Raw genomic sequence first — 21,251 nt, forward strand, 5'->3', positions numbered from 1 at the left:
CCAAAAAATGCTATGCTAAAATGGTTTGTCTAAAATAGTTCCTTTCTAATTATTTATGTGCTGTTACAACATTGTATTCTACATGATTTCCCCCCCCCCAACCCCGAGGTTGGAAGAGAGCTCTGGAGATCATCCGGTCTAGCCCCCTTGCTCAAGCTGAGTCACCTAAAGCTGGCTGACCAGGACCACACCAGGCAGCTTTTGAAGATCTCCAGGGAGGAAGACTCCAAAACCTCTCTCTGGGCAACCTCAACCTGCACAGCAAAGTGTTTCCTGATGTTCAGATAGAAACTGTTTGTGCCCACTGCCTCTTGTCCTGCCACTGGGCACCACTGAGCCCAGCCTGGCTCTGCCATCTCAGCATCCTCCCTTCAGGTATTCATACTCATTGATGAGATCCCCCCGAGCCTCCTATTCTCCAGACTGAGCAGTCCCAGCTCTCTCAGCCTATCCTCAAAGGAGCTATGCACCACTCCCTTGTTCAACCTGGTAGCCTGACATTGGTCTGTTTCCAGTATGTCTCTTGCACTGGGAGCCCCAGAACTGGACACAGCACTCCAGGTGTGGCCTCATCGAGCTGAGTAGAGGGGGAGGATCACCTTTTTTGACCTGTTGGCAACACTTGGCCTAATGCAGCCAAGAATACTGTTAGCCTTCTTAGTAGCAAGTGCACATTGCTGACTCATGTTGAACTTGCCCTTTTCTGTCATCCTGCTTTCCAGCTGGGTGACCACAGGTGCTTGGAGTTATTCCTGTAGGACTCTACATTTCTCCTTGTTGAACTTCATGAGATTCTTGTCAACCCACGTCTCCAGCTTGTTGGGGTCCCTCTGGATGGCAGCATGGCCCTCTGGTGCCATCCCTCCAGCCAGTCCCTCCAGTTCCATATCATCTGAGGGTGCACTCTACCCCATCATCCAGATTGTTAATGAAGGCGTTAAAACAGGACTGGACCCAGTACTGACCCCTGGGGTATACTACTTGTTGCTGGCCTCTAACTAGACTTTGCACCACTCACCACTACCCTCCAGGCTTGGCTATCCAGCCAGCCTTTTCAATCCACCTCATTGTCTGCTCATCCAGCCCATACTTCAACAGCATCTCTACGAGGACCTTATGGAGGACAGTATCAAAGGCCTTACATGAAACCCAGGAAGACAGTATGCACTGCCTTCTCACTTTCAGTTATCTCCTCTTTTTAGTTATCACATTTTATACTAAAATGTCATTATACATTATGAAGCAAAAATTAATAATACATTTGTAATACCTGTAACCTAACTCAATTTGATGGAAAACAAAGTAAACTTTGATTTTCCTTTTAGTTTTATAAAAATGTGACCTCTGTTTCATACAAGATATTTCAGAATGGTAAATGACATACACATTTTTGCTAGACTTTATTCAGCATACTTCCAAATTGCCCTATCATCCCTTTTCCTCTGTTTGTCTACCACTGAACAGGACACTGTTCTTACCATGCATCACTACTGGAGCTTCAGAGTGAAATCTATTTCCTGCAGAATGCCTCCAGACAAATATGGAGATAATATAAAGCTGTTCTATTTTTTTTCCTTGTACAGATTTCCAACCAAACTTCTGTCTTATAAAACATTTTATATATATATATATATTTCTCTTTTCCTGAAGTGAAGTTTGTATGAACATGTTATAGTAGACTATATGAATGTTTTGAGATAGAAAGGAAAATAATGTCCATCACAAACAGGGCAAATATATGAGATGGGGAAAATGATTATTTATTCCACTTCAGCAGTGAACCATAATTTGTTTCCTCAGTTCAACAGTTGAATGTTTTCCATTTTTCATATTTCTGCCTGCAGTCTATTCACTTGAAACCATAACTACACCATCAGGCAGATAATTGCACACTAAGCTCCGCGAGTATCTTAACCTGAAAATTCCCTGTTTGATGGTCTTCTTGGTATGGTCAAAATCCTATAGTCTTGTGGCTTCAGGAATACAGCTGGCTTGCGTACAGCAAGCAGAGTGCAAGAACAGTACCACATAAATACTTGGGCCTTTAGGGACAATCCCAAAGTCTTTTCTAAGTGTCTATTACAATCCTAAAAAGATGAACATTAACTATGTATGAGAAAACCCCTAAAAAATTAATGGAAGTCCCTGGGGCCTTCTCTTGAACAAAACCATGGGCTGTATACAGGATCACAAGAAGCTAGTATAATAAAATTCACAAGCTAGCTCTTAAGCTTCAAAATTAGATCTCAAATAAGCAAACAGTGGCATTTTCAGGGGCAAATCCATTCACGAAATCACCATGTACCACACCTCCTGTTTATCTTCCTTGCATGCCTCCTATGTACTAATTACATCTAAACACTATTTAACAATATTTTACCTATTATGCAACCCCCTGCTGTAATTTTGGAGCTTGTCTATGCTATGTAGTCCATGTTAATATAACTATTTTTGCGAAGTCTTTTAACTGAGATGCAGCATATTCTGCAGAAGAAACAAGGCTACAGAGTTGTATTGTTTAGACAACACTGTCTTGATCACTGAAATTTTTGTTGGAAAAGGTATACTGGTCACCATGCACTTTCTTCGCATAGCTTGCCAACAAATTATGAGCCCAAATACAACTTTACTCTCTTTTTTGCAGACTTTCAGCACTCCCTCTAAGATGATCTTTGATACACCTATCACAGTGTTGCTCCTAATTCTCTGTTCCAGAGACAGAGTTAGCTTTCTACTCACACTAACAGCATGAGAGCAGAGGACACCTGACCTCAGGGGCATCAAAACTAAGGCAGTTCAGAGACCCAAATTCAAGTCTGCAACATATTACACAAAACAAGTAGTCTGTGAGGTTTCAGTAAGTATTTGAAATAAAAGATTTACTGCTGAGAAAATGGATAAAGGAAACCAAAGTGCACCATGAATTGTGTAAATTAGCTATGTACATGCATTATGCATGTCTTGTATGATTTATGTCCAGTTGTGCACAAATGGAAATCTTAAGGATAAATATAGCAACTGCATTAAAAGACTGCTCCTCTTTTTCAAAATCATTTGCAGTTACTACACTGAACATAATATCAGACCCAACTTTAAGCTCTTCAAGATTTCATCACTCTTTTTAATCAAAGAAAAGCTAACATTGTCACTCAGGGCTTTGTCAAGTTGATTGGATTTCTAGCCAATTCAATGATAATCCTTTAAGATCATAAAAGCAATTCTACAGTAAAAACCTCAGCAGCATCAAAACACAAAAAACACCCAAAGAGGAAAAATGTCTTATTGAGAACAATAAAAAGCTGTCTGTTCATCTAAGGAAAAAAAATATTTTTAAGTCAGTTTGTATGTAGTCTGTTGTGCTACAACAGCTCCAAGCCCATCACCACAGCACTATTCATTATCTGCACATGTTCTCAATCCTCAAGTGAATTTAGCATTGCTGCTGTTATGATGATAAAGTGACGGAGGTGGGGCTATCCACCACTTGGTGTAATTGCCATGAATCTCATGAGACTGTGGAAATATATCTCTCATATCCACCTGTTTCTTTTTTTGTTCTGAGATATCATTTTAAAAATGGTATTTGTAATAGTACATTATTCTTTCACTGAGCTACAAAACTGGAGATGGAAACTAATAACCTACACCCCAAACTGGAAGGTAGTTGGCTATTAATAAATAATTCTATCTTCTCATCTTATTGCTCTCTAAAGAGTGCCAAAGATTCTTCTGTTGGCATAGAGTCTCCCTGTTCACTAAACCAGTTAATCTTGCCATAGTCTGGACATCCTGACACATATATAGCCATGGAAAAACATCTAAGTTCTAAATTTTACATAATTCAACACCTCCGGCAACTGTGTTGATAACTTCCTGGTGAAAGCATTTTTGGGTTGCAATTCTTCAGGACTTACTGCAATGGAGAAGTGTTTGAAACCAGCCAAATAGACTGGATCGTTCCCAGTTTGCAGCTAATTGATGGATCTCCATGGGTTACAGGCTCCCTGAGACCAGCATGGACTCACCAGAGTTTCCTACCATTAAAACAATAATAGTAAGGAAAAGAAAAAACAGACTTCCTACCTGTTAAGGGCACAAACATTAATCAAGGAAACAACAGCTAAGCAAACTAGACTGCTGGTTGAATGGAACTGCTCAAGAAAAAAAGACGTAAGGCTTTAAAATAAGTTGTCACTGGAACTTGTATTTCTTTCCTTCTCTTTTTGCAATTTCTGACTGGCTTGATTTGGTACTAAAACTTAGCTATGAAATTACTTCCTCATGCTTGCAAAAGACAGCCAACCATAAGTGAATACGAAAATGGTTTCCCTATCACATTCTGCACTGGCCGAACAGGAATTGCAAACAAGAAATTCCAGCTAGCAGGAAGATGATCCAGTGGTGGAAAGCTTCTGAAAGGAGCACACAATCCTGAAGCATCTGTACCTTGTGATGGTGATGAGCCAAAAAGTGCAGACTGCTATGAAATAATGGCATTAATTTCATACCTGTGACATGATTGTAGTAGCTATTGGCAGCTGAGTTACCTTGAGTTAGATTTTTCTGGCTGTGCGTATATTCTGGGTTTGTGCTAAGCCCCAGTACACCTATACATGACATGTATAGGCAAATGTACATATGCATGGTTTTCTTCTGTTCCACTTGTCATTCCTTCTGACGATCTACTTCCCGGCAATGCAGTACAACGTTTGCAGAAACAAAAAGTCTGCTATGTTACTCTTGCAGATAACAATGTCTGCACTCTGACAGAAATATTTAGAAAAGCAGCACAAGCAGCAGCCCTGTCATTTTGTCAGCACTGTCTTGAATTAATTCCTTGCCACACTAAATCAAAACTAGCTTACCCTAGGATTCTTTCAGAACTAAAAATAACAATGAAAAACTCTCAAATACTGGAAAAGTCCCTATTAGAAATGGATACATTCTCTTCATAGATTAACTTTGTACTTGACCATAGCTTGATGTATTGAAGCTTGCCAGTCAAGTTCAGCCATACTGAAATCTTCCAGCTTGCGCTTTTCATCCACTAATGTCTCTTAAAACCATTATAGAGTGGCATGGCTTTGATACACACTGTCAGGCAAAACTACCATACCATCCCTAACCATGGCTGACATATCTGTCACTTACTTGATTTGAGAATTAAAAAAAGAGTTGTACTACTAGCACAAACGTGTGCATAGCACATTCTACGTCCAGAAACAAGTGCTGCTTTCCTTGAGTTACTTTTTCAAATACTTTTTGTCACCATTTAGCACTGTTCTCCATCAATCCAAATTTAAATCTTATTTCTTGGAAAAGCTGTAGAAATGGATTGAAAATAGAACCTCACCTACCTATTAACTGCCAAAAAAATGGTAATGTCAGAGTCATCTTACACCATTATTAAATATCATGACAACTAACTTTCACTTTGGGGTATTTACCTACAACAACATGAAATACAAGTTTAGCCAGAGAACTCTGTAAGCACAAGATGTCACCACAGCCTTACATCTTATACAACAGCTGCATTAAGTTCACTCATAATTAAAGAACATTAAGAGACTATAAACCTCCGAAGATTATATAAATATCCTCACAAGAGATATGAGAAAGGTATTAGATTAAAAAAATCTGGTTATCAGATTGAAGCACGGGTTAGTCCTTAAATAAAACAAATACCAAGTAGCTAGTGCCATTTCTTTTTAGATTACTGACATTAACCTGTCTTTCTCAAAATTCATGGCAATTCAGCTTGTATCTCATATAATGCTACCAAGTATAAATGTTATTAATTCACTGACCAAGGCTGTCTTTGCTCCCTATAGCGGCCAGTAAGCATAAAGTATTTAAGTTCACATCAATTCTGCTTCAGAAAATTGCCTGAAGAGAGTTATCACATATATTTAGTTAAACTGAAAGGATAACCAGTTGAACAATTCTGGTTATGATAAAAACGTTCATATGCTTGTCCCAGTAAGAATTTTGGTTGTTTTGCCTATAATAGTCTAGCTTCAGTGAGCACGGAATTCACTTTTTGAAGTCAGGAACAGTACAAAACTTAATGTTTCCTCTTGTTAATCTGTTCCATCATCTCTCTGCATTTCTTTTCAAGCCAGCTCACCCACTTTATCACAATCCTCAGCAGACATGGAATATCTACTCAACAGCATCTACTACTTGTGCTGCTCCATTACCGTGACTCTTCTTTGAGCCTCCTAACACTTCCATCACCAACCTGTCCATCTGGCATTTTCTAAGCCCAGAATAAAGTGTTTTGTTTGTCTTACAAACAATATATGTGCAAAGTTAGTCCCAGAAGTTTGACATGAAAAATGAAAACCAAATCCCTCCATCTTTCTTGCTTTCGTATAGATTTTAACTAGGCTTACAGTGTTAGGTGGATCTATGAGAGAGAAAGGTGCAATTTCAAAAATCCTGCATATAAAAAGGATCAGCGAGATATATACATAAATTGGCTGCCCAAGAGGCTAAAGTGTTTAAAGCTACCAAATTACACCTTTTATTCTTGATTCTTTTATTTCTTTTATTTGTTCCTAACATAACACATGTTTTTAACATTCAGCCTTTTAATGCATTATAAAACTAGGTATAAAAAGGCATCTAAAAATTAAAACATTAGCATTAATGTGCTGTGACAAACAAGCATGCATTCTAAGAGAAAAAAAAATCTAAAAATTGGACTTGTTTTACTGACACGCAGTTATCTCACTTTAAAATATATACAGATATATTTTATTTCTCCCTCTTTCCCATTCTTTTCCCCTATAAATTTTTGACATTTGCTCCAGGATGTTTAACATTGTACAAAAAGCCAACAACAATTCCAGTTTCTAGTATTCCTTCTCTTATATGACTGAAGATTTTTCTCTAAGCATCCCACACGTAAATGTAATAGAATATAAAAGTATGAATCTTATCTGTGGTGTGAATTCATCCTCTTGCCTATATTGAGGCACCTGGTTTAAGCCACTCATTTTGGCTTCCTGCACAACCACTGCTAAAAGACAAGTATCTTCAGGAAGTGGTTAAACTTACCTGTCTTAGGATAACCAGAGAAACCCTCCCTCTCCATTGAAGCACAGCTGGCTCAGATGCCATGCTTAAGTTTCAATGTTCAAATTAGGAGAGATGAATCTCACCTGAAAAAACCCATGGACACATACATTTGCCTGTACACCAAGAAGTATGTTTGTGCTTAAAGTTGGCTTATGCACACAGCCAGAGAAAACTAAATCGAGTTGCACAGCTGCCAACAACTATTCTAAAGAATATCTAGTTTACAAAATAGAATTTGTGTATATTTACATAATCTTTTTTTCTTCTTTTCTTTAAAACACATAGAAAACAGCTGTTCTTCAAGTAAACAGGAAAAAATACTCAGTACCCTTTAACAGGAAGGTAGATTAAAAATCTCTGCCTTGGTTAGCATTGACATAATTCCACAAGCAGTTTATAAATACTGAAAAGAAACGTACCTGGCATCAATTCAGCAGTAGGGAATATCTTCTCCTGCTTCATTTTACTTTCATGTAGTAACTCTTCTTTGGTTATTGGCAGATCTAGAACATCTCGAATAATCTGTGCCCCTTCTAGTGCTTTTTTACCCATGACCAATGATTTCACATCCCAGGTATACTTCTTTCCAAAACGCCCACAGATCTCTTCAAATACCATTGTATAGAGACGCTCAGTATCTGCCAAAAAATAATGATAATAAAAAAGATTTCAAACACATGCAGCCACCTTACAAAGAGGAAGGCATAAATGGTCACACAGCAATCTGCCAGAAACAAGAGGGCATATCCAAATGGACAAAATTGCCTCCCTTTACTCAACAAGGAGAAGGCAGACTTCAAACATCACCTCAGAGGTACCTAGGTTTTTCAAGCTGTCACACCTGCATTCAGAAAAGGTTTCTGAGGGTCACAACAAAGAACTATCTGGACCTGTTCTTCTATCAACTTTCTTTCCCACTGGCACTCTACTATACAGGTCAGCAGGCAGTGTCTTAATTAAAATACTCTTTATTCTTTGTATAACAAGAAAAGAAGGGAAGGAAATTTGGTACTCAGGGATGTCATTACATATTCCATGTAAATTGAAAAGAAATTAATTAACTATTTAAGAGTGTCTATGAACGGAAGCTTCAGAGTGCCTTCAAAAGACACTACAGTCATTATTACAGCGTTGCTGGCACTTCTGCATTTACATGTGATTACTGAAGCAGAACACCCCCACTTGTATTTCCAGAGGGGTTCTGGCAAGAATAAACTTCAGGCTGAGTTTTGCCAGTGAAACTATCAGTTTCACTGTGAAAGGTGCTTTCAGTTTCCAAACTCATTTGTTTTTAAAAAATGACAGCAAACAATCCTTTCTGTCTTCCCACAAAACAAATCATTGAAAAAGAAGGTCAATAACATTTAATTTAAAACCAAATGGAGGAAGAAAAGTCCTTTCAACACTTGGTTTCACTTGAGCAAAGATCCTGAACAGTGGCTTTTCTACCAGTCTGTTTATCTTTTTGAGTGGCCTCCTTTGATACAAAGCAACTGTTGTTAACCATCCTTTAATTTCCTTCTCATGCATTTCTTTGCTTTCTGTATCTCTAAAGGTATGCTTATTATTATTATCACTTAAACAATGAAAGACAAAGGCAAGAAAAGAAAGGAACTGCACTTATGAGATTTGTTTAGAGAGATCAGGGACTTCACTTGTCTTCATGTCCTTTGCCATGTAAAAATATCATAATAGGGAAAATAAAATAGTGAAATTGTTCTTGAGCACGTTGACTTACTTTCTGAATACATAACAAGTAGGCAACAGAACTTGAATTGTAAGCTTTAACATCGATACTATGAAAAGGACAGAGCGAAGAAAGAAAAGCAGAGCACATGACTACAATACACCCAAAGATCTTCCTCTGCAGTCTGACAAAATGCACACTGCTTAACCACAGTAATCTGCTTCTCCTGAGATCAGCAGATGGTTCCGATCTGAAATGAAATGGGAAACATCATCGCACGTATCATCGTGTGAGCACACAAAGTGCTGAAGACACGCTCTACCACCTGCCAGAACACTCCCTCCATTTCCCCTTCAGGAGGGATGCTGAGCCAAAGGAGCAGCAAGAGAACTAACACACCTGCCTGGGATGCTTAACAGGGCAGCGAACATTTCACAAAAGCCTCTTTGCTTAAAAATGAGAGAAAAATAACAATAGGACCTATACAAGTGTATGCAAATGCTTCTCAAACAGCTACACCTACTGAAAAAATGTCAGGAGTAACCTGAGAGCCATGAAACACACATGAAATGTACCACTGCATCATTCTGAATCAGAAGAGGCACAAGTGACTTGGCTTTGAAAACTGCTAAGCCGGCTAGCACCAGGAAGAAAAAAACAACCAACTGCTTGCTTGACACTGCCAGGTGGTACTCTCAGCAAGCTGAGACGGTTAGTTAAGAATATAATACTTAAAAATTCACAGTTCTCTCTTTCCTTTTTTCTGATGCATTGATTTTCCTTCACCAGGTGAAGGACATAAAACTCTGACCCTAAACTGTAAATTGAAACTGAAAATTAACCCTCATCCTATTAAACATTATATATCAAACTAAGCAGAAATAAAACAAAACAAGGGAATGAAAAAAATAATTGTAGAACATGAACATTTTCCTATAGATTTGTACAATTATTACATTAACCTATTTGAAAGTGAATGACTCAACTCTATAGCTACTTAATTTAATAGCCTCCTGCATTTTAAATATCAGATACCAGATTTGTGAACTGAATTCTTTTTCTTCAAAAAAAAAAGGCTTAACACTGTCCAGATTGCTGACCTAAAAATAATGGTATGTAGTTTGAAGACTGAAGAGCACTCATGACCAGCTTTGAGTCAAATACATTACAATAATTAATTCTTATCCTAATTGTATTGTGTTAGAATGAAGTTCTCTCAACTCTGATCAAAGTGTTATATAAAAATAAGCAAAATCTGGCCAACACACAAATAATCAGTGAATATATTTAATTTAAATGTGAGCTAGTCTCACTTATTGCTCATGTGCTTAAAGCAACATAAATGCTCAAACAAGCAAATTCTCAGAAAGACTTCCTTTTCTTCCCTTTCCTTATTTTACTTGCTCAAACAGACATGTTCTACTACAGCACATGAATAAAACCTGAAATCTGGAAACTACATCCACACTAACACACACACGCTGCTTAACCACCAATCAGAATCTGAGGAAACCACTTCTGGAAAAGACACACTTCCTGCTGCATACATTTAACAGATCATGACAAACTATCTTTTTGATTGAGGAAACCAAAATCTGTACGTCCACCCTATAAATAGACAGCAGTAACTAAACACAATTCAAGACTTCTCATTCCCATTCAAATAGAGGAACATCAAAAAACTGGTTAACAAAATGTGAGGCAACACTACAGAGGACAGGCAGGTCCTTCAGGGATCCTTGGCAGAATGAGGACTGGCCACAGGGTTGTGGTTATAACTGGAGTTTTATTATTATGTAAAACTAAACTAACAATCAGCATAGCTTATTATCTACAATTTCTAGCTCTTAGCTTAGCATATAGTTACACAGAATTTCCAAGTTCTCATTTACACAGGGTTTTCAGCCACCTGGATGGACCCTCTACAGATCAGGTCAAATTCTTATCAACCAGCGCATGACAATCACAAGCAAGACTTGGAGCTTTCATGAAAGATCACAAGTCACTAATTCAGTCTCCAGAGGCAGAAGACAATGGTGGAGGCCACCGGGACCACAGGTTTTGCTGCCTTCCAGCAGTTCTGATCTAAGTCCCACCCAGTGCTTGCAGCTGTTTGTATTTACAGCCAGTGCTCTCTGTGCTGTCACATTTCCCTCTTCCAGGATGGGTCTCACTGCATACTGGTGATCCAACAGCTGGGTATTAATAATGTTGATGGGCTTCACCACCCTCTCAGTGGGTGTCCCCCATGCTCTCTTGGTGACCCAGCACCTGGGTCTTGATATCACTAATGCCCTTAGCACCCTGACAGTGGGTGTCCTCACAGCCTGGGGCCAGAGAGGGGGAAAGGGAATGAGGCAGGAGTAGACATTAACAGACTGCTTACATATTGTGGATATTTGCCTTATTGCTGGTTATGCTAACCATCCTGCCAGGGGTCAGCAGCTGGGGGTACCAGTCACACAAACACAAGATAAGCTAGTTTCTTCCCCCATTGTAACATAAAATAATCTATAAGACGTCTGATTAATCAGAGTTTAAGTACAGAAAGCAATCATAATTTCAAATTACTGCAAATCTGCAACACAGCTAGAAATCTAATGCACACAGATAGATACAAAACATCAATAAAATAAAACAACCAAGAGGAATTAGAAATTCAGTTAAAGTGCCTACTAGTAAGTATCTTAGACACCTTAGTATGTCCAAGCCATCCACTGATACTAAAAAAGGAACATTGGCAAGACTCGCACCTGACTAAAAGAGCAACTGGAGGCTTAGCCAGATGCCTACAGCATCCCAAATGGTAGTAAACATACACATTTAAGCAAGTGAATCTGGCCCCAACTGCTAGCTCCCATCAGGAATATTTGTTGAGAAAACAGCAGGACACATGTGGCAGTGGTCTGTTCCGACAGAAGGTAGAAAAATCGAGACTTCTTAGGCCCTGCAACTTGCAGTGAATGTATAACCTCAGCTTTATTCCCTTCTGCTTTTCAAAATACTTTTCATCTTTCCATTTCTCATCCCTTGGTGTACCTTTTACAGGACATCATCAGCATGACTTACTGTCCATCCACTTGCTACATTTCACTGGGAATGAGTGACATTCATTCTCTAGCCACATATCATCTTGTAGTCATTTTTATAGCAATCTTTCCTATACAGAAAGCACAGGCAGCCCCACTGGTGCTGTTTACAGTGTGTAAGAGCCAATCACAATAAATACAAATAAGGTGACAAGAATGACAGAGGCACTGGATTGCTCAACTTGTGATCCGGCATAAAAATATGCCGGCACACATTCAAAAAAGCCTACAGGTCAGTTGGCAGCAGAGCACAGTGCAAAACTTGAGTGTATGATCTGTTCACATCACTGAGGGTCAGAATTAGAAGTGCAGATCTACCTAGGTTAGAGGTATAGCAGTCATCAATCAATTCAGTACGTAAACCGCAGCTTTATCAACTGCTTACCTACACAAGAAGATGGCTTAAAACAGAAGATAACAACTTTGTGTCACGGTTTAGCCCTGGCAGGTAGCTGAGCACCACACAGCCACTCACTCCCCTGGTGGGACCAGGGGAAAGGACCAGACAAGTGTGAGAACTCCCGGGTTGAGATAAGGACAGCTTACAAGTAAAAGCAAAAGCCACACACGCAAACAAGGCAAGACAAGGAATTTATTTGCTACTTCCCATCGGCAGGCAGGGGTTCAGCCACTCCCAGAAAAGCAGGGCTCAGCACGTGCCAATGGTTTCTTGGGAAGGCAAACACCATCACTCTCATCATCCCCTCCTTCCTCTTCTTTTACAACAGCTTTTATTGCTGAGCATGTTGCCATATGGTATGGGACATCTATCTGGCCAGTCTGGACCAGCTGTCCTGGCTGTGTTCCCCCCCAGCTCCTGGTGCACCCCAGCCTCCTCGCTGGAAGGACAGCATGAGAAGCTGAAAAGGCCTTGGCTCTGTGTAAGCACTGCTCTGCAACAAACAAAACACCGGTGTGTTATCAAAACTATTTTAATGACAAATCCAAAACACAGAATCGTATGAGCCCCTAAAAAGAAAATTAATTCTATCCCAGCCAAAACCATGACACTTCATGAATGGATAAGGAACTTGATTTTTTTATATGCCTTCTGAATTTATGCAAATAATTTTATTATAAATCTAGAACAGTCTCTAATTTACGAAGGAGATGTGGCTATTGTGCATAAAAGTTCATCTTAGCCATCGGTTCTGAGTTCTTCTTTGAGTAACCAAGCCCATCTTCGCACTGAATTTTCCTAATGAAATATACCTATGATTAATGCTTACACAGTCTAAACAGAGTTTTAGTTATATGAACTTGATACTTTCTAATAAGTCAAAATCTGATTCTGGACACATAAACTGTACAAGATTTTTATTTTGATGGGGATAGAGAGATGATTAGGTAAAGGGAAATTTTTCATTTCAGCAAAAGGTTTATTAGGTCCATAGTTGTAAAGCAGATCTTTACTATGTAGGAGAGAACCATCTTCAGTATTCAGTTTAGGCAAACTTAAACACAGTCATTTTATCATGATTTTGGCCGAGGAATAAGAAAATCTCCTGAGATTTTGTCACCATGAATACTGAATGAACACACAGATTACTAGGATTTTGTATTCCTATCAGTCTTTCACAATATTCCTTTCAACCCCACAGGATATGTATGCAACAATGTAAGAAGCTATACAAATTACTGAAATACTTGGTTGTGGTACAAGAGAGAAATATAATTATACACCAGAATATAATTATAGAAGTGGAAGTTTTTACTGTGCTTTTTACAACTCAGTGACATTTAGCATGGTGCAAAGTTTTAACTTGCAAACAAATCTATGCAATTGTTGAAATGTGGAAAAACAGCATTCAAAAGAGCATTAGATGTTTCTTCTACTCGTGGAATTATAGGAATAATACATGTTTACACTTTCTCTCATTTCTGAATTTAAACATAACACAGTCTTTAGTGTGTTTCTTCTCCTGCTATATCAGTGGAAGTGGGAAAGAACGTAAGAATTAAGCACAGTAATGGCAAGAACAGAATAGTGACAGATTTCCCAAAAGAAAGACCAATTCTGTCAAGTCTTGTCAATTATCACATGCAGAACTTATACAACAGCCCTCCAAGTTTCATGCCCCCTACTCTGACATCTACAAATCCATAAACTCACAATCACACTCTCCTTCTCTCTCCAGCCTATGAAAGGTGCAGCTGATCAGCTCACTGGCCAGTTGTGTCAAGTCTGTCAGACCCAGGAACATAACAAATGCTTCAGCACTGCACAAAAGCCAGGAAGGGGTGTTTCTGGGTAAGGCTCTGTGCTCCAAAGAGATTCATCATCAGGTCCACTGCTCTGCAGCACCTCTCCCCACAGGCAGCACATGCTCTTTGCATGTTTGATCACAGAGGTGAACCAGTTCTTGACAAGTCCATGTAACTGAGAATACAAGTATTTCCAAATGGTATGTCAAAAAATTTAGGAGATGCCACCACCACATTAAAATTTATCACAAACCTTGCAAGATCTTGGTGCATTTGATAAGCAAGCAAAAAAGACTGGAAAACCAATGGCCTTTGAACAGCAAACTTGGAATGGAATAAGGAATATTTTCTTAAACCAAAAAATAATTTAAGATATTATTATCCACAAAAAAAATTGAGAAGGAAAGACTTATTATGTCAGATTGCTAAAATATAGAAATTCAACAGCATTATAAAAGCCAGTCACTGAAGGAGCAATAGTCTATTCCACTGAATAAAGCACAGTGCATAATTTATTCCCCATTCTTTTTCTATCTTTTACCATGTCTTTCAGTAGGAATCCGAGCCTTTCCCCTTAAGACTTCAGCAGTCAAACAAGAAAGACAAAAATAGCATTAACTATGCAAAAAAACGCTCATCAGACAACTATACAACTGACACTAGAACTGATCTGAAGCTGCAGAACTGAGCTTAAACCACCCAGAGCCACTGAATAATTAGATGAAAGCTCCTGAGTTAGCAAAACAATCAGGAAGAAGGAAAGGGAGAATTTTAAGATTTTTTTTTTCTTTTTAAATAAATAACCTTTAGTAGACTTCTATCCTGCAATTTGTGGCAAGAGGTCAGTCTTGCAGTTCCCTCCCAACACCCTTCCATTCACCCTTGCATTACTGTGAAAGCTACTTTAAAAATGCAAGAACTACAGCTATTCCTGACGCCTAAAAGGAGAAAAAACAGCAGTTTAACAGCTGACCTCAAAATCACTTACAGCAGCTTAGCAAGAGCAGGGAAGAGGAAGGCAGGCAACAGAAATTACTTTTTGCACAATAGCCTAACTGTTACAGCACTGTCCAGAAAATGAGATTCAGCCTTTCAATCTTATCCTTAGGATCTAAGCCTACTTCCCTAACATCCCATGAGATTTTTTTGTTATATATGATACACACAGTCACGCACAAAACCGATGGAGGGAGGAGGCATTTTAAAGGCATCAGCTGCCTTTAAAACAGTAAAACAGGTAAATGATAGTCAGTGAATCCAAATCGGCCTGGAGCCTGTTGACTTAAGGGCTCGTCAAAGGAATGTGGGCTGAATCCCTTTAGCAAAGAGGGCCTCCTGTGGACATGAGGAACAGAAATGCTCTATACTTTGCTGCATTCCTTCCAAATGAGCTTGCCTATGAAGAAAAACGAAGTTACATTTACCAGCTTACAGGGACACCCATTTCAGTCGCTGTCACTGAAGGAAACAAACACGGCTTCTCTGCTTGCCCAGCCAACCGATTTGAGCTGTGCCTCCATCTCATGGCAGGGGGTGTTGGTGTCCCCAGCCTGCAGGCTGAACCCAAACACAGCCTGACCCAGCAAACCAGTCAAAGGAAACCCTACTGCAGTATTTGTATCCAATACATTTGGGCTGATCTACTTTCATAAACAGTACTAAGTTCATCTTATTGTTACCTGGAACTTAAGGAAGGTAAAACCTATATTAAAATAACTAGCAAGCACCAAATAAAGGCTGCTTCAAAATCAGAAGCTAGCTATTCAGTAAACCACTTTACATGACTGATAAACCATAACTTCTGAAAGATAAAGAACAAATAGTGACTATAATTGCTGAAAATTAAAATTACTGCTACAATTTCAGTAATGATTTGCAAATCATTATATTTTTGATTAGCACTTAGAAAAAAAAATCAGTGAAATGATCCATTATTCATTTAAGTAAGAAACAGGCAGAAGTCTGTTTTGGAGCTTTAATTTTTGCAAATCTTTCTTATTTATGTTGTACTGAATATTAATGTAAGTACACTCCAGGATATACGAATATGCTACACAGCGATTACTTCACTAAGTCCAGAGAAACACACTGCCACTGGCTAACTCACTCAAAGCACTGTCAGTAGGCTTGCTCTTCTCTGATATGAGACATTCTACCACAAATTCAAGTTATTGCTAACAGGCTTAAAAGGAAAGTAAGTTTAGTGTCCAAAAAATAATGGCTGCATAGAAATGTTCCCAAACAAGGATCACATATTTGCCCCTCTGGGCTTTACTGCTGGGAGAATTCTTCCATGGTAGCTACAGAGGAAGCCAATTTCTCATTTTGTATGCAAGGAAACATTTTACTTCTGTGGGGCGGGGAAGAAGCTTCTGAACAAATTCAAAATGCTCTTAGCTTGCATTAATAAAGCAGATATCTTAACACTATCTTGTATTCACATATGCACCTTACTCTTCTTAATGCCACAGGGAATTGAAAGAAACAGATCAAGAATAAGCCATGCAAATACTTTTCTGATGCAGAGCTGTAAAAAAAACAGTCCACCAGCAATACAGCGAAGCACATGAGAAAGTAAAGACAAGTCGGTACTTCAGTTCTGGTAAATGAGGGAACGCCATTTGAAAGAGACGGCAATATATACGACTTAATTAAAAACTTTCCAAACTACACTTACTAAACATCAATTATGTGACAACACCAAATTAATTTAAAAGGAGAAAAGCTATTGATTCATCGAAACTGACTGATTCACTCTCAGGCATTCATGTAGTCCCTTAACCATTGGAAAAAAAAAAAAAAAAACACCCATGCATGCAGCAGTTGACAAAGTACCTACACCGGCCTGCTTGCTAGGGTGAATACCTGTGACTGGCAACGACTTAGCTTTTCAATATGTGTATGAGAAAGCTGACCTGGGTAAGAGTTACACTGCCATTAGCATTTGAGTGACTAAATGCAACAGTGCAAGGGCTATTTCATCCAGAAGAGCAACCACCAGCAGCTCCTGGAAGCACGGCTTCCAGGCTTACGCCATACTTACGCCATACTTACAGGGAACTCGGCCGCTCGCCACAGGGGTCTCTCTTCTTCTTGATATATTGCTGACATGCAGCAACAGCTCATTGACTTGAGGAAAGCAAAACAGGGTTTAAAAAGCTGTTCTGAAATGAGATGCTCCAAGGCACTGAGATAAAACTACCACACAAGGTAGATGAAAGCAAAAGGGTCACTATGTTACTGAAGTCAGCAGAAAAATAACCAAATCTATCTACTTAATTAAGATGTACTTCCTTCAGGAAAAGTTACAACATAACCTTCCCTGAACAAACAACCCAAAAATGGTCTGTTTATCCCGCAACCTAAAAGCACACAACAATGGAAAAAGAAAAGTCTTCAAGACAGGGGAAAAGAATCAGAAAATGTTATCCCTCCCTACAAGACAAAAAAAATAAAAAAATAAAAAGACCAAAACAAAAATTATCTTCAGCACACCACGGTTGTCTTCAAATATTGATTTCCTTATTATCAAAAAGCTTTTGCTTGCCCAGGAGACTACGTATATATGAAGACTCAGGCAAGCTGGGAATTCAACTTGTTTGACTTCCAGTGTTACATCTCTCTAAATCACTCTCTGGAATACAGCCCCAAAAACCAATTTCCTAAATAGTGGAAACATTTCAAAAGACAGAGTGACTTTAATAGAAAAGAAAAATATTTTTCCAGTGTGGCCTTGAACAATGTTCTAACCTTAATTGCAGCAATGTGTCAAAAATATACTGCCACAAGGGATGTGTAAAGGACTACAGATTAATAAAGCTAATCTCTTCCTTCCACTCATGAGTGTCTAAAAAATTTGAAGTAAATCTGCTGATAGAGTAATATCTCTGTGGAGGTAACATTTAAGAGGAAAAAAACAAACATCATCAATGTGCCTGATTTTCCAAGAGAGAGGCCGTTTGATCTTGGCTGGCTGCCTACTGTCTGGAGGAAAGTTTCACAAATAGTGCATGACCTGATCGCAGGATCTCTTTAATACCTGTATGCTAAGAACTCCTAACCCCAACTAGAAGCAGTAACACAAAAACGTTTGGATCTTTGAGATTCATGTGGGAGATGTGACAGAGCAAAATGAAAATTACTGTTTTATGAGCTGTAACCACGGTTAGAAAACTGCAGATGACACCTCAAAATCATCGTATAGGTACCGGTGTAAGGTTCTCCCCACACCACCTAAGTGTGGACATTTACCCAGGCAAGCCACCGTGGACCTCTGAAGTCATATGACCACAGCCATCATCTCCCACGTCAGAGGCTGAGAGACTGGGGTCTTTCTCACAAAGCACTGACAGACCCCATGTGGTGACAGCACGAGTTTTCCCCCTTTCCCTTCCCTAGACTGCACAGGAGTCGGGAGGTGGGCCCTAGCAGACTGTCCTGGGTCAGCGGGCAACCCATGGTGGGACCACACAAAGTTTAACAGTGGCCTGTGACAACGGATGGCATGGATCATCTCTTCTTGCTTCCTAACACCACAGACAGAAGCAGAGGACTACTTGGCCAGTAAGGCTTTTAACAACTACACCCCAGTGAAAGTGAGGTACCTAAAAGCCACAATGTTCCCGAGTTTTGTGATCTCAAACACTGTCAGCTCCCCAGCCCATGCCGAGGACACCCCACAAGACAAGAGGAACCCTTCCCACTCTCAAGAAACAAAGCCTTTCTGCCACTCAGCTGCAGTACGACTGCATCAGTACCAGGCCTCTCTATGACTATTCCCCACTAAATTGCCACCTGTAGAGTTCAGTACGCAATAACAGTTCTTTAATAGGATTCCCTTCGTTTCCTTCATGAATATTCACACCATAACTCTCAGGATAGCCCATGCCCTGCTGCTGAAGAGCTGTAGTTTTCTTCCCAATACATATTTGAAATTTTCCTGAAAATCTTCGGCCTCTCTGTATGAATGAAGTCTAGGTAGTAATACTAGTATATACTAACAGTAACAATAGTGAATATGTTAGCCCCTACTAGCTGGAAGACCTTGTAAGCATACTCTCAGGTCGGTTTTGAAAACTGTTCCAATAGGCTATGTGATCTGCACGAGACCTCTACCTCCCATCATACAAAGTCCGCTTAAAATTGCAGATGCAGACTGATCAGGAAGACTGAACAAGAAAAGCAAATACAAGGCACAAACTGCAGTTCCTTTAAGACACGGAGGAGACGTTTCAAAATTATATATTCAGTGCAAATTACCTGTAAAATGGATTAAAACTAGCTCAGTTTGAAACCACCCCAGGGATATCCATTTGGGAAAGAAAAAAAAAGCATCAATCTCCCTCCACTATACACAAAAATAATTTTACTTTAGTAGAAGTGCTACAGAGATTTAAAATTTGGCACACATCAGGTACTTAAACATGGATGTACTGGACACAGTCCCAACTTCCAAATAAAATATTTTAGCTTTTAAATCTTTTCTCAGAGTGGCACTTCCTGGCAGAGAAGACGTGACTGAGAACAGATTCTCTTCTCAGGTCCTGGTTTTGGATCAAACTAGACCAGTATTATGACACTTTATGGCATATATTCAGAGACATGGTTTAATGGTGGACTTGGCAGTGCTAGTTTAAAGGTTGCACAAGATGATCTTAGAGGTCTTTTCCTACCTAAATGATTCTCTGATTCTACATTATGCTAATTGTAAACCAGAATTAGGTCTTCAAACATTAAAATCCATTTAACCTAAACTCTTCTATCATTTGTGAAAAAAAATACCTATTATTAGGGATGCTTTATTAAAAGGCATAAAACATATTCATGCTACAATCCTGAAAGAGCACAGTGATTACAAAAGGTTGCAGACAGAGAACCTCACTAACAGATCCAATTTACACAAGGACTACAGGAGAAATATAAAGCTGGAGGAAGACTTTCTGACAGTAGCTGTTAAGGTTGTATTTTCAGCTATCTCAAAGGGGCAGAGGCTGCATCTTACTTTCCTAGAGAGTGGTTCTGGGCATAATGGAAATGTTATGTTATGTTATAACTGTGTTTTAAGAATGTGACAGCTTAGAGTTACAAAAAACACGGCTGTGTATCTTGCTAAATGAAATAAAAAATACGTGTTCAGAGACTCAAACAGTGCAAGAAACTTTAGTCCCTCATTTCATTGTTCCATGTGATTAACGTGCTAAAAATAAAAACATATTATGGACTGTACTAATCGTCATTCCATTTTCACTCAATCTTTCTTCCCTTCTACCTCAGTTTGGCAAGCAGAGCTCAAAGTTTACATCTTGATTCGCAAGTAGCTTCACCCTCCTGTGGCTGATATTTAATAAGCCTGATGCAGGAGTTATTTCACTGGGGTGTGCTTAGTCCTACTGCAGCAACACTTACAGAAGACAGGCTGACAAAGTACATACTCAGTAAATATGTAAGAGTAGCATTTTTACTTTCCTTCCAAAAGCAGCCTCAATTTCCTTTCCTCTAACTAAAAACAAAACAAAAGAAAAAAAAAAAAAAAAAGCAAGCAAGCAAGCAAACAAACAACAAAAAAACACCAAAAACAATGTATTTCTCTCTCTGTTCAAAATTAAGAACAAATCTACCAAAATCAATTAGGTTACAATGGTACAAGCAAGAAACAATCAAGTTCACTGTTTCTACAGATAAATACCTTAAATAAAGTATGCATTTCCAACTCCATAGTAACTAACCTGAAATTAGATTTATAAAAAGAGAATCCATTGCTCCACAGCAACAATTTGCTATCAGTTTTCCTGTAAATAAGAAGATTGTTTCTAAAGGTGCATTGGAGACAGCTAAATAGAAAATGGTGAGAATTTTAAGGAAATGCAGGAAAAAAAAATTAGTCTCTTTGATGAACACGTATGGTAAAAATAACCGCTAAAAGTTATTAATATAAGAATCACCTACGCAACTTCGTTCCATTCTGTCCTAAAGAAATGGTGCTTTTATTTTTCAATGGTAATGAGAAGAATTAAATAAAGTTCTCTGTAGTTTCTTGTTATTACAAGAAATCACTTATGTTCAAAAAAAAAAAAGCAACAAACAAAAACATTTTGTTTTTGTATTAGTCTTCTCTATCTGCACAGGAAGAAGTAATTTTCAAATAACACAGTTGTAAAACAGCTTTCTAGTTGTATTTTAATTACTTA

The 21,251-nt window shown here is 38.8% G+C and overlaps 1 protein-coding gene across 3 annotated transcripts in view; it reads right to left on the bottom strand.

Moving 5' to 3' along the window:
* Positions 1-21,251, bottom strand: part of PUDP (pseudouridine 5'-phosphatase) — a 77,896-nt gene that overhangs the window by 43,368 nt on the left and 13,277 nt on the right. For all 3 annotated transcript variants that reach the window (XM_068682362.1, XM_068682353.1, XM_068682370.1), the window contains one exon: positions 7,503-7,721. In XM_068682362.1, the coding sequence (XP_068538463.1) occupies positions 7,503-7,721 (219 nt within the window). The remainder of the gene's footprint in view (positions 1-7,502; positions 7,722-21,251) is intronic.

The sequence above is a fragment of the Anas acuta genome, chromosome 1, assembly GCF_963932015.1.
Source record: "Anas acuta chromosome 1, bAnaAcu1.1, whole genome shotgun sequence".
Lineage (NCBI taxonomy): Eukaryota > Metazoa > Chordata > Aves > Anseriformes > Anatidae > Anas > Anas acuta.